At 52.3% G+C, this 27,990-nt stretch overlaps 10 protein-coding genes across 10 annotated transcripts; 6 read left to right on the top strand and 4 right to left on the bottom strand.

Moving 5' to 3' along the window:
• Nucleotides 1-193: 193 nt before the first annotated feature.
• Nucleotides 194-1,324, top strand: BDW47DRAFT_109205 (40S ribosomal protein eS7). Its single transcript, XM_024813412.1, has 3 exons — nt 194-432; nt 804-886; nt 946-1,324. Exons 1-3 carry the CDS (start codon nt 277-279, stop codon nt 1,307-1,309), a joined length of 603 nt encoding a protein of 200 aa, XP_024670168.1. The 5' UTR covers nt 194-276; the 3' UTR covers nt 1,310-1,324.
• Nucleotides 1,325-1,933: 609 nt separating this feature from the next.
• Nucleotides 1,934-3,751, bottom strand: BDW47DRAFT_53350 (putative acetate kinase). Its single transcript, XM_024819257.1, has 6 exons — nt 3,316-3,751; nt 2,929-3,243; nt 2,785-2,847; nt 2,647-2,719; nt 2,205-2,594; nt 1,934-2,126 (listed from the first exon to the last, which is right to left on the bottom strand). The coding sequence occupies exons 1-6, from the start codon at nt 3,690-3,692 to the stop codon at nt 2,079-2,081; spliced, it is 1,266 nt and encodes a 421-aa protein (XP_024670167.1). The 5' UTR covers nt 3,693-3,751; the 3' UTR covers nt 1,934-2,078.
• A 408-nt stretch (nt 3,752-4,159) lies between these two features.
• On the top strand, nt 4,160-6,932 carry BDW47DRAFT_127505 (putative phosphoketolase; the record flags this gene model as incomplete). The annotated part of the gene is made up of 8 exons (XM_024816727.1): nt 4,160-4,322; nt 4,370-4,444; nt 4,494-4,728; nt 4,783-4,935; nt 4,988-5,297; nt 5,346-5,966; nt 6,016-6,841; nt 6,895-6,932. 8 exons carry the CDS (start codon nt 4,160-4,162, stop codon nt 6,930-6,932), a joined length of 2,421 nt encoding a protein of 806 aa, XP_024670166.1.
• A 342-nt stretch (nt 6,933-7,274) lies between these two features.
• Nucleotides 7,275-8,397, top strand: BDW47DRAFT_109199 (rRNA-processing protein NSA2). The gene is made up of 4 exons (XM_024813411.1): nt 7,275-7,331; nt 7,458-7,922; nt 7,994-8,214; nt 8,265-8,397. The coding sequence occupies exons 1-4, from the start codon at nt 7,282-7,284 to the stop codon at nt 8,309-8,311; spliced, it is 783 nt and encodes a 260-aa protein (XP_024670165.1). The 5' UTR covers nt 7,275-7,281; the 3' UTR covers nt 8,312-8,397.
• A 2,931-nt stretch (nt 8,398-11,328) lies between these two features.
• Nucleotides 11,329-12,782, top strand: BDW47DRAFT_132929 (RTA1 domain-containing protein; the record flags this gene model as incomplete). Its single annotated transcript, XM_024817699.1, has 3 exons — nt 11,329-11,820; nt 11,901-11,993; nt 12,175-12,782. The coding sequence occupies exons 1-3, from the start codon at nt 11,622-11,624 to the stop codon at nt 12,780-12,782; spliced, it is 900 nt and encodes a 299-aa protein (XP_024670164.1). The 5' UTR covers nt 11,329-11,621.
• A 220-nt stretch (nt 12,783-13,002) lies between these two features.
• On the bottom strand, nt 13,003-14,516 carry BDW47DRAFT_109197 (uncharacterized protein). Its single transcript, XM_024813410.1, has 2 exons — nt 14,076-14,516; nt 13,003-14,011 (listed from the first exon to the last, which is right to left on the bottom strand). The coding sequence occupies exons 1-2, from the start codon at nt 14,383-14,385 to the stop codon at nt 13,257-13,259; spliced, it is 1,065 nt and encodes a 354-aa protein (XP_024670163.1). The 5' UTR covers nt 14,386-14,516; the 3' UTR covers nt 13,003-13,256.
• Nucleotides 14,517-15,055: 539 nt separating this feature from the next.
• Nucleotides 15,056-17,581, bottom strand: BDW47DRAFT_109196 (ATP-binding protein). Its single transcript, XM_024813409.1, has 5 exons — nt 16,876-17,581; nt 16,459-16,824; nt 16,159-16,400; nt 15,759-16,099; nt 15,056-15,699 (listed from the first exon to the last, which is right to left on the bottom strand). Exons 1-5 carry the CDS (start codon nt 17,145-17,147, stop codon nt 15,196-15,198), a joined length of 1,725 nt encoding a protein of 574 aa, XP_024670162.1. The 5' UTR covers nt 17,148-17,581; the 3' UTR covers nt 15,056-15,195.
• An 843-nt stretch (nt 17,582-18,424) lies between these two features.
• On the top strand, nt 18,425-23,049 carry BDW47DRAFT_109195 (translation initiation factor 3 subunit CLU1). The gene is made up of 4 exons (XM_024813408.1): nt 18,425-18,762; nt 18,821-18,886; nt 18,947-19,002; nt 19,062-23,049. Exons 1-4 carry the CDS (start codon nt 18,726-18,728, stop codon nt 22,644-22,646), a joined length of 3,744 nt encoding a protein of 1,247 aa, XP_024670161.1. The 5' UTR covers nt 18,425-18,725; the 3' UTR covers nt 22,647-23,049.
• A 93-nt stretch (nt 23,050-23,142) lies between these two features.
• On the bottom strand, nt 23,143-23,876 carry BDW47DRAFT_109194 (uncharacterized protein). The gene is made up of 2 exons (XM_024813407.1): nt 23,492-23,876; nt 23,143-23,409 (listed from the first exon to the last, which is right to left on the bottom strand). Exon 1 carries the CDS (start codon nt 23,833-23,835, stop codon nt 23,575-23,577), a length of 261 nt encoding a protein of 86 aa, XP_024670160.1. The 5' UTR covers nt 23,836-23,876; the 3' UTR covers nt 23,143-23,409; nt 23,492-23,574.
• Nucleotides 23,877-24,475: 599 nt separating this feature from the next.
• BDW47DRAFT_109192 (uncharacterized protein) lies at nt 24,476-26,698 on the top strand. The gene has a single exon (XM_024813406.1). The coding sequence runs from the start codon at nt 24,520-24,522 to the stop codon at nt 26,530-26,532; it is 2,013 nt and encodes a 670-aa protein (XP_024670159.1). The 5' UTR covers nt 24,476-24,519; the 3' UTR covers nt 26,533-26,698.
• Nucleotides 26,699-27,990: the final 1,292 nt, after the last annotated feature.

Below are 27,990 nucleotides of genomic sequence, written 5' to 3'. Positions count from 1 at the left end.
GATTAGTCATAAGGGCAGCGGAGTCACGGGACCCAAGCGTCCCCTAGCCGGGCTTTACCCACGCTAACCCCGAAGTGGCATAGGCTAAGCGAGAGGCCGAGTCTCCGATCCCACACGGGCAGAACTGACTGATCGAATTACTGCTGGGCGGCCTGACCGACTAGGACGAGAATAATTAATCGAATCTTCACGACCGTCAACCACCAGGACAACCTCAACCCGCCTCCCCTCCCCCCACCAGCAGGACAGCCAGCTCCCCGTCGCTCGTCTGCAATAATGGCTGCCATCAACAAGATCGCCCTGAACTCGCCGTCGCGGCAGAACCCCTCCGAGCTGGAGACCGCGATCGCCGGCGCTCTCTATGACCTCGAGAACAACACAACCGATCTGAAGGCCACCCTCAGGCCTTTGCAGTTTGTGTCTGCCCGTGAGGTAGGTTATCCTTTATCTTTTCTTGGAGTTCCCGTGTGGTTGCTGTTGCTGTTGCTTTTTTGTCAATGCCATTGCTGTTGGACTGGATGTCGTCGCGGGTTAAACGTGGATTTTGGGGATCTGTTGAACTTGGTGGGATGGGATCAACATCTGGCTGTGTGTGCGGATACACAATGAGAGACAGTGTCGGGATACTGGAGGACGACCAGAACGACGTCGACATACGATGGATTATGGACATGGACTGGACAAGAAATTTTGATCTCGACAAAGACAGCAGCGGTGGCATTGGAGGGGCTCCCACACAGCACGGCTCTACTGCACAACTCTACTACCTATAACTATGCGCGATTCTAACACACTTTTCACAGGTTGAGGTTGGCCAGGGCAAGAAGGCCGTCATCGTCTTCGTCCCCGTCCCTCTGCTCCAGGCCTTCCACAAGATCCAGCAGCGGTACGCCTACGACTTCCCTTGATTGACAAAAAATGACGACAAAAACTAACAAACAATAGCCTGACCCGTGAGCTCGAGAAGAAGTTCTCCGACCGCCACGTCCTCTTCGTCGCTCAGCGCCGCATCCTGTCGCGCCCCAAGCGCTCCGTCAACTCGCGCACCAACCAGAAGCAGAAGCGCCCCCGCTCGCGCACTCTGACCGCCGTGCACGACAACATCCTGACCGACCTCGTCTACCCCGTCGAGATCGTCGGCAAGCGCGTCCGCACCAAGGAGGACGGCAGCAAGACCCTCAAGGTTATCCTGGACGAGAAGGAGCGCGGCGGCGTTGACCACCGCCTGGACGCCTACGGCGAGGTCTACCGCCGACTCACCGGCCGCAACGTTGTCTTCGAGTTCCCCCAGAGCAGCTCCGAGTACTAGATGGATCTTTTTTTTATTCTTCCTCTTTTTTCTTCTTGATTCTGTGTTCTGTGTGTGGGGAATTCCCGGGAGAAGTCAAAAAAATCCAAAACCAAAAATGGACCACTTTTTTTTATCATCATCTCTTGTCATAATCCAACAACCTGTTTCATGAAATCTTTTTTTCAAATGTCTTCTCTTCCCCCCCGGCTACGATCCTGTTGGCGGTTAGACAAGGAAGAGGAGAGAGAAAAAGTGGGACACTCACGGGAATTTTTGAGGGAAACAAGGCATATTCAAAAGGAAAAAAAGAAGAAAATCAAAATGGATCTAGTTGGACTTTCTTCCCTTATCTTTCGAGATCGATACAATCAAATGACAGATGGGGAGGGGTGGTTTGTAGTGCCCTGTTGATACCTTTTTTCTCTTCTCTTTTGTATATCTCGTTGCTACCTAGGTACTTACCTATCTACCCACCTACCCCCGCCGGACCAGTTGAGGGAGGACAGGACAGAGGTTACCCCAGATGAATGACAAGAAATGGACGTGATAACAACTCGGATCTTGACCTGGTCTGGGCTTCTTTCAGTCCTGTTGATCGCTTCTCCACTTGTCTCGTAGATATATCATCTATTTAAGGTAACGGGTCTGGTTATGGAGACTTATGGTCTTGTTTCATTATTGAATATTTCAATTAGGTACCTGATGGTATGTATATACTATCGATATTGATACCATCCACGTAGTCTTCTGTACCTGATGGAGATTGTTTACTGTCCGGAAATACAACCTAGATTTTGTCCCCGTATGTCTGGATACAGTTGTATGCCATTTCGAACTATGTCACGTCAGCACACACCACTCATATCCAAAGAGAAACAGATAAGAAGTGAAGAGGAGGAAAAAAAAGACTCACCTGCTCATCCGTCTGACAAACCAACACCTTCGGACCCTTCCCACCACTCCCTGAAACATCAATCACATTCCCATCTCCATCCCCATTCCCAAACCCCCGTTCATTAGCCGCCTCATCAACAGGCGCCACCCCCAAACACCGCACCTTGTCAACAATAGCCTTCCTCAACATAGCGCTCCGCTCGCCAATGCCACCCGCGAAGACAATCGCGTCGACGGCCCCGTCCAGCTTGACGAAGTAGTTGCCCACGAAGCCGACGATGCGGTCGACGAAGATGTCGAAGGCGAGTTTGTGGGCTGCGCTGGGGGGGTTGGGCACCGCGATTTGCGAGAAGTCGGTGGTGCCTGTTAGGGCTTTCCAGCCGGATTGTTTGTTGAGGATTTCTTCGGCCTTTTGGTTTATTAGCTTGTATATATATGTATCTATATACTGAGTAGCGTACCGTGCTGATGTGCATATTTCTTGTGCTTCCCGGGGTGCGTTTCCCTGCATCGCTGGTGTAGTGGAAGACCAGGCTAGGTAATAGGTTAGCTGTGTAGAACAACATTGGTAGGGGTGTAGATAAGGTAAGTATACATACGAAGGATCGATACTCCCACTCCTCGTCGCCCCGGGCAAGCCCGCCAAAGGCGTAAGACCCATCCTACACAACATCCATTAGTTCCCTCTCTATCCCACTCACTATTCCCTCCCCTTACATACAAATAACAAAGGGAGAACTCACGAAGTATCAACCGACTCCCCATCTTTGATAGCACAAATCGAAGCCCCACTCCCCGCATGCAACGCAATAACACTCGTCTTCTCCGGCGGCTTATTCAAGAACTCGGCCACAGCGCGGAGGATATACGAGTAGCTGATGCCGTGGAAGCCGTACTTCTGGAGACGCTTCTCGCGCGCGATGCGCTGGTCGATGGGGTACGTGCGGACGCACTCGGGCATCGTTTGGTGGAAGGCCGAGTCGAAGAAGGTGATGCTTTTCACGCTGGGCATTTCTTGTTTGCAGACGCGGATGATTTCGAGGGCGGAGAAGTTGTGTCTATTCACTTTTAGAAAAAGGTGCTTTTTCAATAGGATGAAGGGAAAGTGAGGGACTATGGATAATACGTACAGCGGGGCTAGATCCTCTAACTCCTCGAGGTGGTGGTACGTCTCGTCTGTGATGACCGTACTGGTTTTGTAGTTCCCGCCATGGACGACGCGGTGGCAGATATACGCTAGGTCGTCGCTGCTGGTGACCTCCAGCTCGGGGTCCGAGAAGCAGTGCTGGAGGAGGAATTTGAAGGCATCCTGCGGCGTGCTGATGGATTGATCGACCTTTTCTTTGCGCTCGGTCGTCCCGTGGATGTATTTCAGCTTGGGCGGCGGAGCTGTGATGCCGGAGACTTCTGCGTTGGCGATGGGCTTGGGGTTCTTTTCGAGGGTGTAGAAGGTTACTTTGACGGAGGAGGAGCCTGCGTTGACGGAGAGGATGGTTTTGTTGGGCATTTTGGTGATGGCGGTGTTTTTTGGGGAAGCTATTCTTACAGTGACGATGATAGATGATTAAATTAGGAATTATACATTTAATTTCTTAGCATATGGATCCTAGACTGAATATACCCAGTAGCTATGCAGGGTGTAGCTGTCTGCCGTTCCTGTTAACGTCATGATGTCAGACGGTCCATAGTGACGTATTGCAGACGTCTTGTCAGACCTACTGCTGCGACCGGATACTATTTGAATAGCCACTTGACTTCAGGCACGCGCCCAATCCATTATCTCATGTCGTTGACTTCTACTAGATCCAAAGATTTTCGAGTCATTTACGTGGTCCTTGAAAGCGGCAGTTTTTCCGTCTCGTAACCCTAATCGGACCCGATCCGGAAGTATCCAAATACCACCTCACCTCACCCCACCTCCCACTTGAGATTGAACCACATCTCTCGGACAAGTATAATATAGAATAGATCATCATGCCTGGAGAAGTCATTGACCGACCGAATCCTCGGCCATTGCCGTCGCACCTCCCCGATGCTGTGGAGCAGCTTGGGGTCAAACTACAACATGTTGCCCTGGACCAACATGCGTACGATGCGCTGTACAAGTTCCGCCGGGCGGCGGCCTACATTGCTGCTGGTGGGTTGAATCGCACCCTGGTGCGCGATAGACACTGACATTCTTAGCTATGATCTTTCTTCGAGACAATGTGCGATTAGATCGCGACTTGACACACGACGATATCAAACCACGGTTACTCGGTGAGATCCCTGTTGCAGACACAGTAGAGGCCATAGCTAACGGGACTAGGTCACTGGGGAACATGTCCCGGATTAATCTTGATATACTCGCACCTGAACTACTGTATTCGGAGACATCATTTGGACATGCTCTATGTGGTTGGACCGGGGCATGGAGCGCCGGCTATTCTAGCTTCCCTGTGGATTGAAGGGTCGTTGGAGAAGTTCTACCCCGAATATTCCAGGGACAACGAGGGCTTGAAACAGTTGATTTCGTCTTTCAGTACGACCGCCGGTCTCCCGAGGTTTGTCTGACTTGAAGCTGCCATTTTGCTAGACGCCGCTGACATGCTCTCCAGTCATATCAATGTTGAAACCCCAGGAGCAATCCACGAAGGGGGTGAATTGGGCTATGCCCTGGCCGTGTCCTTCGGTGCGGTCATGGATAATCCGAACCTGATCGTTACCTGTGTCGTTGGCGACGGCGAAGCAGAGACTGGTCCCACAGCGACGTGAGTTCTGGCAATGTCTCCTGCGAGACTGGCCCTGACTAAAGATGTTTAGATCATGGCACGCGATCAAATACCTCGACCCTGCTGAGTCCGGCGCGGTCCTGCCCATACTGCACGTCAACGGTTTCAAGATCAGCGAGCGCACCGTCTTCGGCTGCATGGATAACAAAGAGCTCATTGCCCTCTTTACCGGGTACGGGTATCAGGTTCGCATCGTCGAGGACATACGCGATATCGATACCGATCTGCATACCTCTTTGGTCTGGGCGATCAATGAGATCCATAGAATCCAATCGGCTGCACGATCTGGCGAGCCGATCATGAAGCCTAGATGGCCTATGATTGTCTTGCGCACGCCCAAGGTTTGTCAACAGTTGTTTGACGCGTTTTCTTGACTAACATGTATCAAGGGATGGTCAGGGCCGAAGGAGCTGCATGGAAAATTCATTGAAGGATCTTTCCATTCGCACCAAGTCCCTCTCCCCAAAGCCAAGTCTGACAAGGAAGAGCTCCATGCTCTGCAGAAGTGGCTATCGTCTTACAACCCCAAGGAGCTTTTTACCGAGAGCGGAGACATCACCGATGAGATCAAGTCCATAATCCCCACGACGGACTCCAAGAAACTTGGGCAGCGCCCCGAGGCGTACAAGATCTACCTCAAACCCGACCTCCCCGACTGGAAACAGTTCGCGGTGAAGAACTCGGGACAGGAAAGCTCGATGAAGGTCGCCGGGACGCTGATCGACCAAACCTTAGTTCAGAATCCGCACAACGTTCGGATGTTCTCGCCCGATGAGCTGGAGAGCAATAAGTTGGACGCCGCTCTCAACCACACGGGAAGAAATTTCCAGTGGGATCAGTTCTCCAACGCCAAGGGCGGGCGAGTTATCGAGGTCTTGAGCGAACACCTGTGTCAAGGTTTCATGCAGGGATACACCCTGACCGGCCGCACGGGCATCTTCCCCTCATACGAGAGTTTCTTGGGCATTGTGCACACGATGATGGTGCAGTACGCCAAGTTCGTGAAAATGGTAGGCATCCCACCCGCACTGAGAGGTCAACCCCGCTGACGATAGGCAGGCGCGAGAAACAACATGGCACCAAGGCGTCAGCAGCATCAACTACATCGAGACGAGCACCTGGACTCGACAGGAGCACAACGGGTTCTCGCACCAGAACCCGTCCTTCATCGGCGCCGTCCTGAACCTCAAACCCACCGCCGCCCGAGTCTACCTGCCCCCAGACGCCAACACATTCCTAACCACCCTCCACCACTGCCTGAAGTCAAAGAACTACGTCAACCTGATGGTGGGCTCCAAGCAGCCGACGCCGGTGTACCTGAGCGCTGAAGAAGCCGACAACCACTGCCGAGCGGGAGCCTCAATCTGGCGATTCTGCAGCACCGACGAAGGGCTCGACCCCGACGTAGTCCTGGTCGGCATCGGCACGGAGCTCACCTTCGAGGTGGTCGCCGCGGCGGCGCTCCTCCGCCAGCGGTGTCCCGAGCTCCGCGTGCGGGTCGTCAACGTGACGGACCTGATGATCTTGGAGAACGAAGGGCGGCATCCGCACGCGCTGGGCACCGAGGTTTTTGATAGCTTGTTCACGTCCGACAGGCCCATCCACTTCAACTACCATGGGTACACGACGGAGTTGCAAGGTTTGCTCTTCGGACGGCCCCGTCTGGAGCGTGTGAGTGTCAACGGGTACATGGAGGAGGGAACCACCACGACTCCGTTCGATATGATGCTTAACAATCGCGTGTCGCGGTATCATGTGGCGCTGGCGGCTCTCAGTGGGGCGGCCAAGCGCAACGAGAGGGTCCAGGCGCGGCAGCAAGAGCTGGCTGCTGAGTTCGATCAGACCATGGTCTTGACGCGGAAGTACATTCTTGCTCATGGGAAAGGTACCACGATATTTCCTCTTTAACTGTTCACAACATATGCTAACTGGAGACAGATCCCGATGATACCTACGACATGCCTTCGTTTGACTAGTGGATTAGCCCGGTAGAATTGACGGGAAATGGAGAAGTTGCTTCTTGTTTGCAGTACTATTGCTAGAGATCGAGAGCGACGGATCAAAACTAAGCTTCATGAGTGTCATAGTAGAGTTAAATATCCGTCCTATAGAAAACACCACTTCACTGGAGCAGTGGAAGCGTTGAACCCGTATGAAGATTGACAGTCGAGCGTAGACGGCGGTTGATAAATCACGTGATTGTTATCTTATCAGCCCCACTGATTACTCATTTAGTCAGGTGACCCCGATGAAGAAACTTGAAGTCTAGCCACCAGCAGCCATCGGAAATCCCAGACGACAGCATATTCCCAACCAGACGTCGCCATGCCCCAGAACGAGTATATTGAGAGGTGGCAGAAGCTTCACGGCAAGCGGTAAGCTCAACACCCTTTTTGCCCCCAAAATTCAAACGAAAGAGAAAAAAAAAAAAAGAAGAAAAAAAAAGAGGGAAAAGGAAAAAATTTCGGCGGAGATGCTAATTCCCCGCCCGTCCTTATCAGACTCGACCACGATGAACGGAGTCGCAAGAAGACCGCGCGTGAAGGCCACCAGCGCTCCAAGGATGCTCAGAACCTTCGCGGCCTGAGGGCCAAGCTGCTCCAGCAGCAGCGCCACAAGGAGAAGATCCAGATGCGGAAGCGCATCAAGGCCCAGGAAGAGAAGAACGTCAAGTCCAGCACGGAAGAACAGTCCAAGAACCCTGTGCCGGCTTACCTGCTCGACCGATCGAATGCCACGAACGCCAAGGCGCTGTCGTCTGCTATCAAGGACCGTCGCAATGAGAAGGCCGCTAAGTTCGCCGTGCCCGTGCCTAAGGTGCGCGGTATCTCTGAGGAGGAGATGTTCAAGGTTGTCCATACGGGCAAGAAGACCAAGAAGAAGGGGTGGAAGCGTGTTATCACCAAGCCGACGTTCGTCGGGCCTGACTTTACGAGAAAGCCCGTCAAGTACGAGCGATTCATTCGGTAAGACTCCCATCTTCATCTTCGATGGCACTAGACACGGATGGTGTTGCTAACGCTGCGATCCTTTCTAGTCCCATGGGTCTGCGTCAGAAGAAGGCCAATGTCACCCATCCCGAACTCGGTGTCACCGTGCAGCTGCCGATCCTCAGTGTGAAGAAGAACCCGCAGAACCCTCTCTACACGCAATTAGGAGTGTTGACCAAGGGTACCGTTCTCGAGGTCAACGTCAGTGAATTGGGTTTGGTCACCACAACAGGCAAGGTCGTCTGGGGTAAATGGGCACAGATTACGAGTAAGATTGACCCCCATCTAACGATATGACAACGAAGCTGACTCGTCTAGATAACCCCGAGAACGATGGGTGTGTCAATGCTGTTCTTCTTGTTTAATATATCAACTTCCATTGGGACGTGTTAAAAGGATTTTTGCGTTTTATTGATCAGTCTTTATGTTATTCCCTTTTTTTTTTTTTTTTTCCTTTTCTTAGCGGAGGATTGATTGGGGACTGAAACTCGTCGGTATCACATTGATGTTCAAGCACTTTTATGATGGGCTCGCCATGGGACTTTTCTTTATCTTTTCCCTTTTCCTTTTTCCGAATTTCACATAGACTAGCTATTTGACTAGCACAGGTATTATGAACACGGCGCTACAAATGAACTCCAACTACCGTCTAGATTACTGATGTAGTTACACCGAAGGGGACCGCTAACATTATCTCTCTCCTTTGGAACCTTGGCCCCTAGAGATTTGCGTAGACTACTGGCTTTCTGAGAAGAGAAGTAAGTAGGCACGGGTGCTCCCCATATAAATTTGTGTGTACTGCAGTGGTGCCTCCCATAGTTGGCGACCAGTCGGCGATCCCAGATCCGAGGTGCCAGCAGCATGTAGTAACAAATTTCCTCTGGACGGGATAATCCGGTAAGGGGTAAGGGCACGGAATCCGCAGAGGTAAAGCGGAACTGCAGGATACGGTTCTCCCCTTTCTCGTTCATTTGCTGCTGTAATCCAGCAGTTTTGTTGTTCTCTCTGCTTGGTTCACAGAACGAATAAACATCACATAATTATTTAGGATCCACTCTTGTGCTGCTGCAACTTCACCGGTCAAAACATAGGTAATAACTTCTATACACATCGAACCGTGTCTTATTGTGGGCATGCGCACTTGGTACAGTGGGTTTCCTACAGAAACCCGACTCTGTTTCAGGTTTCCATTGGCATACAAATCCGCTTGGTATCTCTTGTACTGTTCTTTGGTGCTTGGGAATTTGACTCAAAGACAGACCCAATAATCGCTTGGGCGAACATTGGCAGGAGGCCATTTCATTGACACATGGATACATGGACTTATTCCTCTTCTTCTAGAGAGGTGACGCACCAGGTGTAGTACCTAGTTCCTAACCCTGACTGCTCCTATTGGTCCGCTTCTGACAATATGACAGGCTCGGTAGTACAAGACAAGTCGATGGAAAAGAGGCCAAGGGGTGAACCTCCCAAGTAAGCAAATCAAAGGGTGTAAAAGCCCCTTCGGCATCCCGGTTGGCCGCCCTACGGGCCGCGACCTGCAGAATAGCCCCACCAGCGGGTTGTGGAAGAAAAGAAAATCGAGCAAGCTGTTTGGTTGGAGAATGGGAAAGAAGACAATTCAGTGAAAGGGAATGCGTGCATTAGTGATACCAAATATTTTGGTCCTGTCAATTACTATACCGCAGTGATAAAGGTTTTGGCCTTGCAGACGCATTATTTACTAGTGAGTTGATAGAGACTGATATGGAATTTTTCACTAATTCACTATATATGCAGGGTCACTTGAAGGAATACTGGTTATGCCCTTTTAATTGCCTTTGGATCTATTCATCAGATATTACTCCATCAACTGACAATATGTAGACTTCCAGGTTGGCTCAGCCTTGTTCAATCAGAGATTTTCACCCTAGTAGAATGTCTAGTCAACACGAAGAATAGTAGTAATGTTGACTCCATGTATGGGAGTGCTATTTGAAATTAGAAGAGTTCATACCAAGCTTTTATATGAGACGAGTGAGTCTTTGGATAAAGTCAATCAGACTATAAAGAGTAACCTTATCCTGGTTTATTCACTCTGTTTACATTTTTTTACCAAGCTTAATATAGTAAGTATCACTTGAACTTCTACTATGTCTTATGGAGATTGTCAAGTAGAATAGCTGGAACGTTTAACCTTTCGTGAAATATTTTTTTTAGATTATTACATGTTCTCCCAGTGTATGAGTATTCAACTTTTGTAGATACAGTTCAAGAGTTGCTTTTCAGAGTTGCTTTGTAGTAGGAGAGAGGTACTACGTTTATTACATATACCAGCCATGTGCGGGATATATTTCCCTCTGGAGTTTAGTCTGATTTGCGCTATTATATTTTACACTCTTTTCTAGGGTGTAGATAATCAATCAGTAATTAAATGTGAAAACTATCTACAATCTAAAGGATACTCAATTCAGCCCTGAGAGATGACTCGCTGCGGGCTAGAACTTCCATAAACGCAAGAATAATGAGGATTGTCCTGTTATATACGGGTTGAGTTCTATAGTACCAAAGTCTTCGAACCCACTCTGATAGGGACCCACTCTGTTCCCATGTGTATATCCTTCCGATGAATCTGAATCTTTAGTACTTTCTGTCTTCCTTCAAGCACAATGCTACTTCATATGACACACAATGACACAATGATGTCCGAACAAGCATAGGGCCGGACAGAAATTGAACCGACCTAGCGGCGGGAGTTGCAGAATAGTCCTGTATTATAGGAGGGGAAATGCTCCAAGCGTCCTAACTAGAGGGGAAACTCGGGAACGTCGGATCGGCCTGAACGTGCCCTAAACCCGAATAGGCGGACTTTGCGAGCAGGAACTGGTTCGTGATTTGCAAATGAGCTTCTCTACCTAGTAGTATGATTGCCGAGTATGTTAATTACCTATGGATAACCCGGCTTCAACCTCTGTGTCGGAGTTTCATGGCCCCTGATCGTTGTTCCACTGTAGGCTTGTGAGGGTGCACTGTCACACGTTGTGTATCATGCAGATTGCTCTCCTACATCACCTAGGACTTGCCTATGTACTTACCTAGGTAAACGACATCCTGCAGTAGTCGATCCGTTCAATCACTCTAGATTTGGAGGTTAGAGAACCAGTCATTGGATAAGACCCATAGTCCATTAGTGCCTTCTGCCAGATACTTACCTAGGTCCTACAAGACTGCCGTGGTGGAGATACTTCCCACGCCCCGCAACACGCAGTATGTAAATTAAGTCGACGTAGTAAAAAATGTTTTTAATTTTTGATCTTTCGCTTTTTCTCTCTTTTATTCCCTCCCCCTCATGTATAGAGCCGTTTTTCCGTTATGAGGATTGTTTGATCTCAGGAAGCCCACTGTCCCTTAATCCCTAGACTAGGGGAGTTCAGGTTTGATACATAGCTTTCTGTTCTCCTGCAGATATCCTTTTTCATCCTCAATTGTTTGGTTCACTGTTACTTAACACCATCATTCATTCATTGCACAAATCATACCATCCTACGTTGATGGACTAGACGGTTGGAATTCGAGAGTGGGCTTCCTTGTCTGCTTGTCTGCTCATATTGATAGTCTCTGATTCTCTCTTTGACTCCCTCCCCCTCTTCTTTCTCCTCCATTGAATAGATATTCTGCGTCTTTTAAAACCCAAAAATGTCCGACTTCAGAAAGCAGCTCCAAACAGGCTGCTACGCCCTCATCGAAGGCCATGGCACCGCATACGGCTACCAACCCTCGCTAGCAGCAGGCATCGTGTTCCTCGCGCTCTTCGGGCTCTCACTGCTTGCCCACACGGTGCAAATGACGTGGACGCGGACTTGGTGGTGTGCTGTTTTTTCTGTGGGGTGTCTTAGTATGTCCCTCTTCTGCCTTCCACTTCCAGGAGACACTTGCAGTCTGAAGAGATGAGCTGATATCTTCTCTGTTATACAGCGGAAATCCTCGGCTGGGTAGGACGCACCTGGTCAGCGCAATGTCCATACAACATGAACGCATTCCTCATGCAGATTTCCACTCTCATTATCGGTGAGTTTCCAAACTTCCAAGTCAACTGCTTCCCCAGATCGATTGGTGTGTGGGGCCGGGTCTCGGTTGCGACGCCATGTGATAGACATCACCCCCCCCCCCCCCCCCCCCCCCCAGCCCTATACTTCGCTCTAAGCAGACCTACCTACGTTACAATCATACTAACAGTAAAATAAAACAGCCCCCACATTCTTCACAGCCGGAATCTACATCCTCCTCGGCCAATTCATCCACCTCCTCGGCCGGCAATCCTCCATCCTCTCACCCAGCCTCTACCTCTGGATCTTCTGCACCTGCGACGTCATCTCGCTCATCGTCCAAGCAATCGGCGGCGGCATGGCCTCCGCCGAAACCGGCAAACCCAACGGCAACACCGACCCGGGCACACACATAATGGTCGCGGGGATCGTCTTCCAAATGTTCTCCATAACAGTTTTCGTCGCCTGCGCCGCCGATTTCGTCCGCCGCTGTCTGCGATACAGGCTGCTGAAGACTGTGTCAGGGAGTCTCGTGCCGCTGTTCGCGGCGATGATCTTTTCCGTGCTGTGCATCTACACGAGGAGTATATACCGCACGATTGAGCTGTCGGAGGGGTGGAGTGGGTATTTGATTACCAATGAGAGGTACTTTGTGGCGCTTGATGGGGCGATGATGGTTGCCGCTGTTGTGGTGTTCAATGTTTTTCATCCGGGGATGTTGATGCCGAGGGGGAAGGGGAGTGAGGGTGAGATGAGGAGTGGGGAATCGAGTTCTTGTGGGTTGAATGGGGTGGGGATGGATCAATATTGATAATTTTTTCTTGCTTCTGGTTTCTTGATTTCTTTCTCTCTTCTTTTTCTCTCGTTGCCTCTTTCTTGTCTTGCTTTCTTTGGCGCGTCTGGCGTTTACCAAATCTTAGATTACCCGCTTGTTTAGCTGGCATAGACTCTCCGGTGGTCTGCCTCTGTTTGTACGGTACTATTTGGTGGTCGTGTCAGTTCAGCGATGTATAATGATAATGACCGCGCAATCCATTCAACCATCAACCATTCCATTTTGTTGCCTATTATTATACATTTTGTGATGTTACACTAAGGGTCTGTGATAGTGACGAACAAGCTGAAGTGAAGAACAGAAAAGATGAAGATAAGAAAGCAAAAATGAGATAGAGAAAAGAAAAAAAGAACGCCAATCACAACCAGACGAGAATAAATTATACAAGTAAAGAAAGATACCCTTTTATGTTCAGCCCACTTCCCCAGTCCCCACTTCCCAGTCAATCAATTACACCCCATCAACAGCCTCAATCCACGCATAAGTCGCACCCACTGCCCCAGCAGCAGTAGCCCAGATAGCGCCCCAAGCAGCAGCGCCCTCGACATCAGCTCCCCGCACCGTGCCCGCGACCTGGACAACGGTGTTCAGCACCAGCATACCAGCGAGGGTCGCCGTGCGCGTAACGAGCACCCGCGTCTTTGGCGACAGCTGCCCACACAGCTTGTGGCACACCGTACAGGCGAGATACTCGCCTTCCTTCTTGTCCTTGCCCGCCTTGTCGTTAGTGTCGTCTTCGTCGTTGTCGCTGTCATCATCGTCCGTTGTAGAACCCGTGGAGCTCACGAAGAGAAAGTCTCGCGCGGCCCAGCCGGCGGGGAGCAGCGCCACGAAAAGTACAGGGAGACGCGCGGGCCCGGCGTGCACGACGGAGATGTCGGGGAGGTAGTCGAAGTGGACGACTAGATGGGCGGGGAGCCAGGTTGCGTAGCTGAGGGAGAGCGCGACGGTGAAGATGGAGGTTGCGGCGAGGGTGGTGTAGATTGTTGTAGCGCAGTCTTGGACGATGGCGCGGTTACTGGAGGTCCCGCCGGGGGATTCTTTCTCAGTGGATGATTTGCGGAGGAGGGTGAATGGCGCGGCGGTGGAGATGACTGTTATCGCGTAGGCGAGGAGCATGGTTGTTGGACGGATGTTGTAGAATGAGGCTAGGAGCGCGTAGGTCGGGAGATGCGCGAGGAAGGCGAGGGACCAGACATCTCGGCCTTGATTACTTGCGTTAGCTTAGAGCGAAACAATCCATTGTTTAGAGAAAGAGGAAGATCGCACCTTCGAACCCCAAAATCCACATCAATCCAACTTCAACGGCCCTCCACGCGACCAATCCCCCCACCTGCCACCAGCCCTCGAAGTGCTTGCTCACGCGGCCCAGTTCTCCGGTGATGTGCGACGAGAGTGTGAATAGCGCGGAGCTGAGATACAGACTGCTGAGAACGACGAGAGCATAGCGGACTGGTGGAGGGACTCTTTCCAGGTGAGTCTTCCTGACGAGCTTGCGCACCTCAGTTTGTGCGGCTTCCTTGCCGGTCTCGGCGGATTGGGTGACGGCTACGAATATATCCTCTTTTGGAGGTGCCATGATGGAGATTGGATTGGGAGTTGACCTCTTGTGCTCAATAAATTGAATTGAAGAATACAAAGAAGAGAGTCTGAAGCGATATTATATTGCGAGAGATGCAGATGATGTAGAGAGAAGAAGGGAGAGAGAAGTAAAGCAGGTTGGATGTCGTACGTGTGATGACGTGATGATGTCACCAAGCGCCATCGACTGAGTCTATCTTGTGCAGAAGCCACTCCGCGCCCCACTCCATTCAAGGCATACCGAGTGAATGGGATAGTTAGGATGTGTCCCGAGTGAACTTAATTGTAATGCTTAAAACGTGGGTTTATGGAAGCTTGATGCGGGTGTATGAATGAAACCCTAGCACATTGTCGCGTTCATATCTATAAGAGAAGGATCTACAAATGAACATCAAGAGATGGATATCCACAAATAATTATTTCTAAAGAAAAAGATCTATATGAAAAGACCTAACACAGAAACAGAACAGTGCTAATCGTACGGACAAGTTGGTTATTTCGTGCCCTTACTTCGTCATAGGTATTGGCTTCGATGACATATGTACGTCTGGGGCAGGCTGATGTCATAAGATCTCCATGTAGTGCCCATGCACGGGGTATAGCAACACCATGATGCGATAACTGATCGAACAACTAATGGAATTTCGAATTGAGATACTCGGATCTACTCGTCTGCAACAAATCTATTTGACAATGTCGTACAAATCGTACAAATGGTGAGCTATAAGACAAAGGGTATACACAAATCCGCCTAGGTACTGTACAAGAGCCCTCAGCCGAAGTAGCTACTAATCAAAATGGGTATGTATCAAGCCCCCGAACACTTGGACACCTCTACCGGAACTTTCACCTCGGTCTCGTCTCCATCATCCTCATCCTCTTTCCCCTCCACCACCGAAAATTCAGCCGAGCCGCTGCTGCGGCCCTTGTTGTCCAACAGGGCCAAATTGTATTTCCCACCATTCCACAGATCCTTGATCGTCAGCTCTCGAGTCCGGCCCAAGCTTTCGATATCGCCAATGCGCGTGAGTGTCCCCTCCAGGTGCTCGTCGAATCCGGGGCGCGAGCAGATCTCGCGGAAAGCATTCTGCATGGGGACTGAATCGGCGCGGACCATGGCCCGCGAATCTATCGTGAAGATGTTTTCGTGATCGTACATTTGAATGAAGTCGGCTCGTGTCATGATCTCGCGCGCCTCATGGAGAGGGATCTGCGGGAGGACATGGCCCTCCTTCGGGTCATAGTTTTTCATTTCTTTTTCCATTTCCTTTTCGCGATCGACAAGGGCCTTGGCTAGAACCATCGCAGCGGACTAGCGTCGGGTCTGATCAGTAAAGGCCGCGGCAATATGTGGAGAGACCGGGAGCTTACCGAGAATTTCTGCTCATCCATGACATCGTCATCCATCTCCTCACCCAGGATCCAGCACTTGTTAAGGAACCACGTCTTCTCCGCTTTGCAGATCTCCCTGCAGAGCTTCAAGGGGCTATCAGCCTTGGCGATCCGGTTCAAGAAAGACAGCCGTCCACCGATCTTATTGTATATCTCCTCAAGGACCTCCTGGGAGAGCTCCTCGCGGTAATACTGCTTCCGGTATTTCTTCAAGGCGTCCATGGCTGTTGTCTTGGGAAGGTCCGTCACGGGGATGACTTCCATGCGGGTCGCATACCGCTTCAGGCGCTCGTAGACCCAGTAATCGTCGCTATTCATGACTGGTCCAAAGTCAGCTACTTGCAACTCGCGGGTATCGTTGGCCGGATCCAACACCTACTCGTGGTGACCAGATTACTGGCGGCCCATTGTTCGGCCCGTTGCTGGATCATTTCCAGGAGATCCTGTCCATCATGGTCATCCCGGACCAAGTGGGTGCTGTTGATGATGAGGATCAGAGGAGGCTTGCCCTCACGTCTCCGCGTGAGAGCGACCTTCTCCAACTTGTTGAACGCTCGCTCGATATCCAAAAGGGCCGTGGTGTCGCGCGGACCCTTGATACTGAACAGGCTTCCGATGTAACTGAGAAGAAGGGTCAGTTCGACAGGCCGCACGCACGAACGAATGGGGGTTGACTCACTCTTCATGGAATTCGAAATCCAATGCCTTCCCTAATCTGATCCGGAAAATCTCTAGGTCCCCATGGGCGTCAAACATGGCGCAGCCCTCCCCATTAATCTTGCGCATGGCTTCGAGTAGCATGGAGGTCTTCCCCGTGCCCTTCTCGCCGATGAACAAAAAGTAGCGGCCAGTAACGTCGCCCGAAATGATTTTATCGACCTCGGGCTGTTGATCGCGGGCAATCCAATGCTCTTCGTGGTGATAATCATGCTTATCCGACCCCACCCCGGCTACTTCCAAGGCGGGATCGCCCGGTTTGAAGGCGTTCTCCATCTTGTCCAAGATGATATATTTATAGTACCGGTGGTATGAGTACCCCGCCAACCTGATCCCCAGTCAGTCACAGAACGCACCCTGTATAGAGTCATGAGCTTACCCCAGCACAGCAATAGAGGCAAACGTGGTCGCCGCTGCTTCGAACATCTTATACATGGTAGATTTGAACGAGTGATCCGAGTCGTTACCCCGTTTGTCGTCCTCCTCGAAATTCTGATCTAGAGGATCGGGGGCACCCACCGGGGGGCCTCCAGAAAACGGCCGTCCCGAATGGATTATGGCCGCTCGGGGGGTTCTGGGTGACCGGTATAAACCCAGCCGCATCTGGGACGCGACTGACATGGGACGCCGAACATGGAGATATAATCGCATTTTCCCTGGGAAATATGTGATTGGCCAGGAGAGATGGAGCCAAAGGCTCGGTATTTGCTTGGCCTACAGTTGGAGAAAAAAAACGGAAAGGAAACGAGAGAGGAAACCTGAAAAATCAGGAAAACAAAGAGGGCAGGAAGGATTAACGAAACAGGACAAAGCCAATCAGACGCGGAAAGTTTTGAAAGAGTGTGGTAAAGTTTCCCGAGTCGACCGTAAATTGGTTCAGGTGAGAGTGACGTAGTGGCTGAAATTGTAAGGGGAATTGAGCGAAGTGGGTGAACTCCAGGGGCTGTCGATCAACAACGGCAACTCGCGTTCAGAGAGTGAGGGGGAAAGATGAAACAAAAAACAAAAACAGATGGAAGTAGAAAACAAAGGAGTGACAAGAAGAAAGAACACCGCCAGCTGTCCAGAGGCAAAAGAAGGTGAAGAGACGTCAACAGTTGTTGTTGTGGTGGTTGTGGTTGGGGATAATTCTCCGGGTTTGCTGCGCCTCGGATCGCTAAACTGGGTTCAATGACTGGAGATCGGCGCGTCTTGGCGATTCCCGATGTTGCGAAATGTGGCTGAAGCTTCATTTGATTCATGTGCGCTGACTTTCTGTGCATTTCTATAATTATTCATCGACTCAACAGGGTCATACATAGAGTATCATTCAATTAAGTAGATTGTTCGAACTGGCCTCATCACAATCCCCATTGTATCGACTATAACTGTATGGGCCTATGGGGTGGGTCAATATCATACCGCACATCTCGATTTCTCGATCTATTTATATACCGCGCTTTTCGGATGAATTGTCAAGGAGAATCGAAGCTAAGAGTCATGTCCAGTTCTGCGGTTCTTCTGTGTTGGCATCCGACGTGTTTCCTGAGTCTCCCCATATATACATTCCGGAGGTACCTAGTCCTAGAAGTCCGTCGTTTGGTACGGACACGCGGAGAACCCAATAGGGTATGCCCCATGGATCGGACCGTCAACTTCTATTCAGTATACAGACGGGTGTCCTATCGACAAGATAGTATGACACACAGAGGTATCATGACGGAATAGATATAAATCAATTGAACAAATAAATACAAAGATCAAATCCTCTTGATTCTGTGGGGGACGAAGGATCAATCCACTTTCTCCATGGTGACGATGTGTGGACTGTGGGCCAAGACTGGTGTGGGTTAATTTTTTTTTGCTGGTTTTCTCCCACCGCCCGAGCACTTCCGAGGGTATTCCGCATCCGCCGCGAAATTTTCTGTCTTGCCCGGTTTCGCCGAAACGGACCTTTCTCCAGCTTCAACCTTTCTGCATCCATCTGATTCATTTCTTTTTCTCCTTCCCTTCATTCGGTTTGGGTACGGGGTTGTTTCATGACTTTCAATTGCCCTTTTGTATCATATCACCTTTGATTTTCTTCTCTTTTCTATCCTTTTTCTTTTTTTTTCTCTCTTCCTCACACCTACGGTTTCGTCCTTCCCGCTGGTCGAAGTCGGAAAGCTGTCGAATGACAGCTTAGGTTATAGATCTTATCTTTTCTATATAAATATCTTTGGTCCTTGTTGATCCACCCCATCGGTCAGAATGGCGCAGTCCAATGGCCAGAAGGAGGTCTCGAAAGGTACGCCAATCACCCACCAAACCAGAATGCGGAGGCCCAACACTAACTTGAATGGTAGAGTCTCCGGAGCAGCTCACCAATGGAAATCATGAGGCTGGTGCTCAGGAGGAGGAGATGAACGGTGGTATGTCTCTGCGCATGTCCGATGGGATTGTTGTTGTCTTCCGAATCTAACCGTCGATAGGCCTTTTCCAGGTCACCGTCAAGCTCCCTCACGAGCCCTACAAGATCCAGGTGATGGTAGGTTGTCAAACAAAAAGGTGTCACTTGGGGCACTAGGTTAATTGATCTCTCTTCAGGTTTCCAGCCAGGAACAGGTCCAGGATGTCCGGCAATCCATTGTCGAGCTTCCCAGCACCTTCCAGTACACCTGTTTCCACCTCGAGTTCAACGGTGAACGCATCAATGACTTTTTCGAATTGTCCGAGGTCCCCGACCTGAAGGCCGACTCCGAAATCGTTCTGGTCGAGGACGCCTACACCGAGAAGGAGGCCCGCATGCACGTCGTGCGCATGCGGGAACTGGTCGGTGCCGCCGGTGACCGTGTGGACAACCTGCAGGGTGTCGAGGCCGGGTTGTCGCTACATGACTCCATCGCCGCCGATGCCGCCTCCGAGAAACCGGATGCGCAGAAGGAGCACGCCCTCTCCAAGTACGAGATCGCCGGCACCTCGGCGCTCAAGACCATCCTGCCCCGGGCCGAAGCTCCCCTCCCCAAGACCATCAAGGGTATCTCGCTCTCGGCCTGGAACCCGGTCCCGTATCATCTGCGCCAGAAGGGCCACTTGCTCTACCTGCAGGTGACCACCAACGAGGGTGAGCAGTTCCAGATCACCGCCCACGTGTCTGGATTCTTCGTGAACAAGTGCTCGAACGCCAAGTTCGATCCGTTCCCCAAGGCCATCCCGAATAAGAAGGGCAGCGCCCACTCCCTGCTGACCTTGATCTCGCACCTGTCGCCGTCGTTCAACTCCGCCTTCGAGGCTCTCCAGGAGTACAACAACCAGAAGGATCTCCTGACCACCTTCCCCTTCCAAAACGCCATCCCCCACAGCCCCTGGGTCGTCCCCCCGCCGTCGACCAACATCAACGCCCACCAACCGGACATCACCCGCTCGCAAGAGAACTACCTCATCTCCGGTGTGGACAACGCCGAGACCCTGCGGGACTGGAACGAGGAGTTCCAGACCACCCGTGAGCTGCCCCGCGACACCGTGCAGGACCGCGTCTTCCGCGAGCGCCTCACGTCCAAGCTGTTTGCCGATTACAACGAGGCGGCGGCCCGGGGCGCCGTCCTGGTTGCCAAGGGTGAGGTCGCTCCTCTGAACCCCACCGAGGGTCGGGATGCCCAGATCTTCGTGTACAACAACATCTTCTACTCGTTCGGTGCCGACGGTGTCGGGACCTTCGCTTCCGAGGGTGGTGATGAGGCCGCCCGCGTGGCGGTGGGCAAGGACGTCCTGGGTATCAAGGCGGTCAACCAGCTCGACATTGACGGCCTCTTCACCCCCGGAACCGTCGTGGTCGATTATATGGGCAAGCGTATTGTCGGCCAGAGCATCGTTCCCGGTATCTTCAAGCAGCGCGAGCCCGGTGAGCACCAGATCGATTACGGTGGAGTTGAGGGCAAGGATGTCGTCGCGACCCACCCTGACTTCGTGCCCGTGTTCGAGAAGCTGTCCAAGGCGCTCCGCATCAAGAACCACCCCGTCTGGGACAAGGAGGGCCAGCGCCACGACTTGGAAGGCAGTGTCGAAACCAAGGGCCTCCTTGGCACCGACGGCCGGAAGTACGTGCTCGACCTCTACCGGGTGACTCCTCTGGATGTCGCCTGGCAGGAGGAGCAGGCCAACACCGACTATCCTCATCGGATGTCGGTCCTGCGGTTGGAGCTGATCGAGTCCTACTGGAGACATAACATGAGCCAGTACGTGAAGGGTGAGGTTGAGCGCCGCCGCGCCGCCAAGGCCGAGCAAGACGCTAAGAAGACCTCCGAATCCGAATCGAAGGAGCAGGGCTCCGAGGAGAAGAGCGAGGAGGAGCTGAACCAGGAGCGCGTTGATATCTCCGGCTTCTCCCTCACTCTGAACCCCGACGTCTGCAGCGGCCAGGTCCCCCAGACGGCCGAAGAGAAGGAGGCGTGGGCCAGCGACGAGAAGGAGGTCCGTCAGACCTGCGACTTCCTGCGGACCAAGGTCATGCCTGAGCTCGTCCAGGACCTGCACGATGGGGACGTCGGCTTCCCCATGGACGGCCGGTCTCTCAGCCAGCTTCTGCACAAGCGCGGTATCAACATCCGTTATCTGGGCAAGCTGGCCCAGATGTCCCAGGAGAAGGGCTCTCGCCTTGATGCTCTGTCCACTCTCTTGGTGCAGGAGATGATCGCGCGTGCGTTCAAGCACACCGCCAACAAGTACCTGCGCAACGTCGCTGCTCCCTTCACCGGATCCTGTCTCGCCCACCTGCTGAACTGCCTGCTGGGTGCGGATGTGAACCCGGCTCCCCGCGCCGAGGTTGACGACTCCCTGCGCGAGATCTACCCCGAGTCTGACTTCTCCTTCGAGAAGGTCAGCCCGCAGACCCTGCGTGAGGAGATCGAGAAGCAGGTCACCCTCCGATATGCCTTCACCCTGGAGGCGGGATGGTTCAACACCCTGCGCCATCTGCAGCTGCTCCGTGACATCTCCCTCAAGCTTGGTATCCAGCTCGGCGCCCGTGATTTCGCTTTCGCCAAGTCCCAGGTGCCCGCCAAGGCGCCCGCTGCCAATGGCAACGGGCCTGAGGAGGCCCCTAAGAAGAACAAGAAGAAGAAGGGCGGTGAGACGAAAGCCCCGGCCCGCGTTGTCGTGGAGGACAAGACCGCCGTGTCGATTGTCCCCGACGACATCATCAACGTTGTGCCTCTCGTGAGGGATGCCTCGCCTCGGAGCTCTCTGGCCGAGGAAGCCCTGGAGGCTGGTCGTATCTCGCTCATGCAGAACCAGAAGGAACTGGGCCAGGAGCTGATCCTGGAGTCTCTGTCCCTGCACGAACAGATCTACGGCATCCTGCACCCCGAGGTCGCCAAGCTCTACCACCAGCTGTCCATGCTCTACTACCAGACCGACGAGAAGGAGGCTGCCGTGGAGCTGGCCCGCAAGGCCGTCATCGTCACCGAGCGTACTCTTGGTGTGGACTCGGCCGACACCATCCTGAGCTACCTCAACCTCAGTCTGTTTGAGCACGCCTCGGGCAACACCAAGATCGCCCTGGCTTACATCAAGCACGCCATGGATCTGTGGAAGATCATCTACGGCGCCAACCATCCCGACTCGATCACGACCATGAACAACGCCGCTGTGATGCTGCAGCATCTGAAGCAGTACAAGGACTCTCGGAAGTGGTTCGAGGCGTCCCTGTCGGTGTGTGAGTCGCTCTTCGGCGAGCAGTCCATCAACACTGCCACGATCCTGTTCCAGCTGGCCCAGGCGCTGGCGCTCGACCAGGACTCGAAGGCCGCGGTCGGCAAGATGCGTGATGCCTACAACATCTTCCTCAGCCAGCTGGGCCCCGAGGACCGCAACACCAAGGAGGCCGAGACGTGGCTCGAGCAGCTCACGCAGAACGCGGTCTCCATCGCGAAGCACGCCAAGGATATCCAAGCCCGCCGACTGCGTCGGATCAACATGGGCAGCAGCATTCTCGGCAGCACCAAGGTCCAGCCCCAGGTCGGCCAGTCCGCACCTGAGGCGTCCGGCGCGGCTGGCACCGGCTTGGACGCTCGGAACATCGACGAGCTGCTCAAGTTCATCGAGGGTGGTGAAGCCAGCGCCTCTCGCCCCAAGAAGAAGCGCAGCGCCACCGCCAACCCCAAGCTCCGTGGCTCGAAGAAGACATCGTCTTAAAAGCGAAAAAAATAAAACAAAAAAAAAACCTTCCCCTCCGCTGATCCTTTTATAACGAAAACCCAAAATATATGCCTTCCCTTCTTTGCTTGATTTGTGTTAACAGCTTCGGTATATTGAAAACCCCTTAGGTTTAAGGGGACGACACGTTGGATGAGCGGGATCTTTCCTTGTTTTGGCCTTTGTTTTCTATTTATTCTTTTTTTGTTGCAGAAATCTCCCTACTCTTTGGTTGTTGTGGATTTTATTTGGCATGGATGAGATGATTGATTGTTCATCGCGGGCAGTTGTGCATAGCATGGTTGGACGATTTGCATGCTGGATGGTTCTGTATGTATACTATATTTATATATGACTGGCGACGCAATCATTAGCATAAGCCTGCACTTGATGTGGGTTTCATAACTTGTTCTTCTTGACTGTAGAAACTCGAAGCTCTTTGTATGGCAAGCACGTGACACCGTCTCTTTTGTTGTGCCTGCTTAGTGATCACGGCGCTTTTCCTCTCGGCCCCGGTCGCATGTTTACGTCGATCACAACAACAACGCCAGTGCTTTTGGAGACCGACCTGCATCTTATGGCTTGATATCGCCAGAGACAGCATACTTATTCGCTTTTGATAGAGTGCATATTAACAGCACAGTTTTTGGGTTTCACATTGGAGCTGGACCCTTTTTGTTTTGTTTTTTTCCTTTTCGGAGTGGATACCGACAATACAGTGATAGGATAGAATGGATTACCGATAAGCCAGACAAAGAATTGGGTACGGTTTCACTCACTCACTCCGGAAGAAAGAAAATCGTGTATATATAGGCGCAATGCTGACCCTTCCTTTCTGAATTCAGCAGAATAGTCCGCACAATTGGCGATTGGCGATTGGCGTAACATGGGCGACATCCGACCGACCGCGAAATGGGCAAATCGCATGTTACGCCCCTTGACATCCGTACACCATCGACTCGAGAAACACAACGAGATTATAGCCAGCATAGCGGATCTGCGAACGAGGGCAAAACACGAGAAAACCGAGAGCAAAAGCAAGGGCAGGGGTAAAAGCTGCGCGCGTTCGCCGCCGCCAACGTCGTTGAAAGCGCACGAGCCTGCCGAAAGCTGCTCCTTCTCCGACGACGAGGAGACCAACGATCCGGCTTGGGTTCCGGGGAAACAAGTGAAGCGGCGTCTGAAGCATAATTATTCGAGTCGGGGACAGAGGAATGGGGCGCGCAAGCGGAGTAGGCTGACGATTCGGAGCCCCGAGGTTCCGAAGACGTTGCCGGGAGCTATTGAGATTGCGACGCCGCTGATTACGGGGACTGCTGTGCAGGGGAGAGAGGAGTGGTCGTCTGTGAGGAAGCAGCTGTTTCGGAATGCGTTGGCTCCGGCGGGTGGTGGCGGTGGTAGGGGAGTCGGGACGACTGGTGAGCAGCGGAGGGCGCCGCGGGCCACTTCCAGCACTTGGTTCCCGGCGTATCAGGGATCATGGAAGCAGATTCTGGATTTATCTGGGGATGCGGGGCTCGTGGATATCGCGCACTTGCTGGACCGCATCTTTGTGAACTTTTTGAATAATACGCGGACTCCGAGCGGACAGCACGGTCGCGGGGCGCGATCATTACTGTCGATGACGGTGCGACGACTACCGGAGTTTATCGCCGAGGAGCAGAAGATACAGGATGAAGCGGAAGAGGAAGAGGGAGACGTGGACATGTGTGACGCATACTTCACCGAACTGGAAGCGCACTATGCACCCAGCGGGAACGGGTGGCAGCCGCTTCGCGAGGCTGTGCGGGCGCAGGGCATGCGCCTCGTCTCGGAGATGATGCAGAACGGTTGGATTGGCAAGGTGGCTACGTGCCGGCTTTTGGGAGAATGCATGGGCCACGATGAGCCCGACGCGTTTGAATTGCTTTTGTCCCGATATCTGACTACCGTTGGTTCGTACGACTATCCTACGTCGTTTGATCCGCCTGCGCCACCACGCAATTCTCAGGATCCGGTCCAGCTGCTGAGCGCTTATTACGCTCGATTTGTTACCAGACGGGGATTTGTCTTTGCGCAGTTGAGCAAGCTCCTTGCGCGTGGGGCTATCCCGCCCGAGTGGATGGTTACCAATTTGTGGAAACGATGCGTGGACGGCGCAGTCAAGTCGCTGTCCACGGACGGTAGCACGTCAGCTGCTGCTACGCGGCTGGTCGAAGCAGTGATCCTGTCATCGGGCAATATCTGCCTAGAAGCAAAGACGACGACATCGCAATTGAATGGCCTGAACACGCTGCGGCCAGGCCGTCCACGGGGCAGCACTCGCGCCACGACCAACGCACCGCACCTCCCCAAGGATCCATCGCCGTGTCCGATTCCCATCCAGGATGCGCTCAGCAACCTCACCTCTAGTATGGTCTCTGCTCTCTGCGGCATGTGCATCGCGCGGTCGCAGAGTCCCGGAACGGTTGAAAAGGCGACGGGCATCAAAGCCGGAAAGACGGTGCAGAGCCTGGCATTCCAGGTTCAACGCGCTGCCGGCATGGATACTCTTTCGCACGAGGCCGACGGACCCAGTTACCAGTCCCTACGGCGGGGATACGTCCTGGTCGGCCATTGCATGCTATTATGTGGCGAGGAATCACCAGCAACTACCCGCCCATTAGACCCCCTCGCACAGCGCAACATCGAAGCCTTCTTCCTATCATTAGCAGCGCAACCCGACATGATCAAAGAACTGTCAGAATTCACCCAGCAAGTCTTCCGCTACGGCGGCCAGATGCGCAAATGCGAGAAGTCTCCCACGCCGCTCGAAGTCCAAGTCCGCGTCTTGCAGCTCGCTTCACTATCAGACGCGCGCGGGATCTCCTCCCTCCTAGGCAAAGTCGCCGCCGAGACCGCCATGGAACTCGCCGAGATCACAGTCGACGCAGACGACCACGCCTGGGCACTCGAAGTCCAAGAGAAGGCGGCGGCCGCGTCGCTCACACGCGAGCAGAAAGCACAAGGACGGCAGTCCAGCCCCTCCGGAAGCCAATCCCACGGTCTGTACCGATGGGAAGAGAGTATCGGCGAGTGGATTGCGCGCACGCCAGCCCCGAAAGCAAGGGCCCTGCCGATGTTTCTACCGGTCGCGCCGACTGCACATACCACGGGGAGCCGGTCCAGACGCCCATCGACCGTCGCCTGCTCAACAAGCAGCAGTTTCTCATCCGGGACACCCGCCCGAGAAAGCGTATCCAGCGCGACCTCGTCCGCACCATCCGTATCCGTGCCGATGAAGCGCTTGATTCCTACACCCATGTCCAGCGATGGAGCCGACGATAGTGACAACGACGGCCCCGCCCCTCCGTTGCGCAAAAGGCTTCGGTCATCGTCCGTGAAACCGGCGCAAACTCGAAACAGAGACAGTGGATGGGTTTCTACGCCCCTTATTTTTCCGCGGTCTTCCTCCCCTGCCCAAACGAAGTCTGAAACAGCGCTATCCGCCCCGGTAGCCTCCCGCACTAGAACGGCGCGGCGGAACACCCCCGAGGTGAAACATTGGGGGCGTGGAAGGACTGACACGAGGTCGACTCCAAGGGTGGAAGTCGTTATTGTTAATCGGCTAGGCAGTGGTGTTTTGGGTTCGACGCACACTCAGACTCAGACTCCCACACCGACCCTGGCCTCGACCACGAGGACGACCACCCCAGCGACAAGGAGCCACACGGAGCCTATCGCCGTGCGCACGCGATCCAGTCGTCGGGCTTCACTACCTGCCGTTCCTAAAGAGGAGGCGAAACCTCGGGAGCGAGAGCCGTCCCCCACGCGGCGCAGGAATAAGATACCGGTTTTCCGACCGAGGCGCACTGCTATCCCGTATTCGTCGGACGAAGATAGTGAAGACGAGCTGAGTTTTTTCTGAGAGATACCAGTCTGGCTTCTCTATTCCTCCTATTTTCTTTTCTTTTCTTTTTCTTTTAACCTGTTGTTTTACTTGATGTCTTCCCATTCGGTTGGCTGGGGATGGTGTTCGTGTTTGTGTTTATTACCCGGCGTTTTTGAATCCCTGTTACTTGGGTTGGTGTTTGTCTGGTCTGGTGATGATGGTTAAGTTGGTTGATACCCGGAACATTCATTCTCGATCCTGTTCTATATCTCTTCTGTTATTATGTTTGGTGTGTTAGGGATAGTGAGGAGTAATTACTCCGGTAGTTAACCTACCTGGTAGATACTGGGTACACTATGATAGTGCACGGTAGTTGAAAAAAACCAATTAGCCGATGATATTATATTGTATTTTTCCGTGATTTATGAGATAGAAAGAGGGAGAGATATCGCAATCCCAAGGTTAAAACTCGGTATGGACGATTCATTTATATGAAGCGACTGTCCTTCTCGTATCCACATCCATCCACATCCACCCACCACCCAGTCACTTACTATCCAAGCTAAGCCAACTTAGTCCGTATAGCGGATATTAGACCCGAGGGAAGAAAAGAAGAAGAGAAATAAGAAAAGAGGGGTAGATCCTAGACAGGTGTGTATAGTTATACGTTTAATTTGTTCAGGTGATCGTAGACGGAGAAATTATATTATGTCCATCTGATAAGTGGGATTCAGGATGGATTAATCAAGTAGAGTTCTGTTGTAGAGCACAGACCTGATGGGATTCGGATAATATGCAATGATGGGTGGATGACCTCGGTTGGTAGTTACTTCTACTTATTTAGATACGAGTGTATAGATAGTAGGTTGATACGAGTCTTCTGCTTGAAGGTCAATATGTAGACAGATAGATACTTCTCATGTGTGGTGTAAGATACGGGGTGGATTCCTGGTCGAGATGTCAACTCAGGCTGAATTCTATTGATTCTTATTTGATTTTTTTCTTTCTCCCAGTAAATACGGTGGAGCATTATTCGCATGACTAGTCCCAGTTGATTGATTGCCAACTGTCGAATATGATGTGTTTGCCTGTTGTCAAGTCCAGGTTCAGGTCCATCAAGTCCATCAAGTCCATTCGCCTCTGATCTACACACGAAAAACCTTGTCATTCGGCACATTGTCCCCATCCCAATCATCATGCCGTATTTTACCACCGTTCAAATCCAGTCCGAGGCAGACCCATCCCCATCATCATCCTGCAGGATTCAGGAGACACACCACACAGGACCCCCCAAGGATAGCGCCAGCCCCACCGGGCTGTAAGGGCCCAAACCAGTCAGAACTAAAAGCCTGCTCGAGATCGATCGGTCCTCCCACTTTTTTTGCTCTTCTTCTGTTTCACAGACTGGGCTGGTCAGCCACTGATCATGCAGGTTGCCCTTGCCGCCACGGAGGGAGCTGCCCCTCCCCTGGTCTGGTCTGCCGCCAAATGGCC

This window comes from Aspergillus candidus (assembly GCF_002847045.1).
Source record: "Aspergillus candidus strain CBS 102.13 unplaced genomic scaffold BDW47scaffold_38, whole genome shotgun sequence".
Taxonomy (NCBI): domain Eukaryota; kingdom Fungi; phylum Ascomycota; class Eurotiomycetes; order Eurotiales; family Aspergillaceae; genus Aspergillus; species Aspergillus candidus.
Note: the sequence above shows the minus strand (reverse complement) of the source record. Positions and strands in the feature narration are given on the sequence as shown.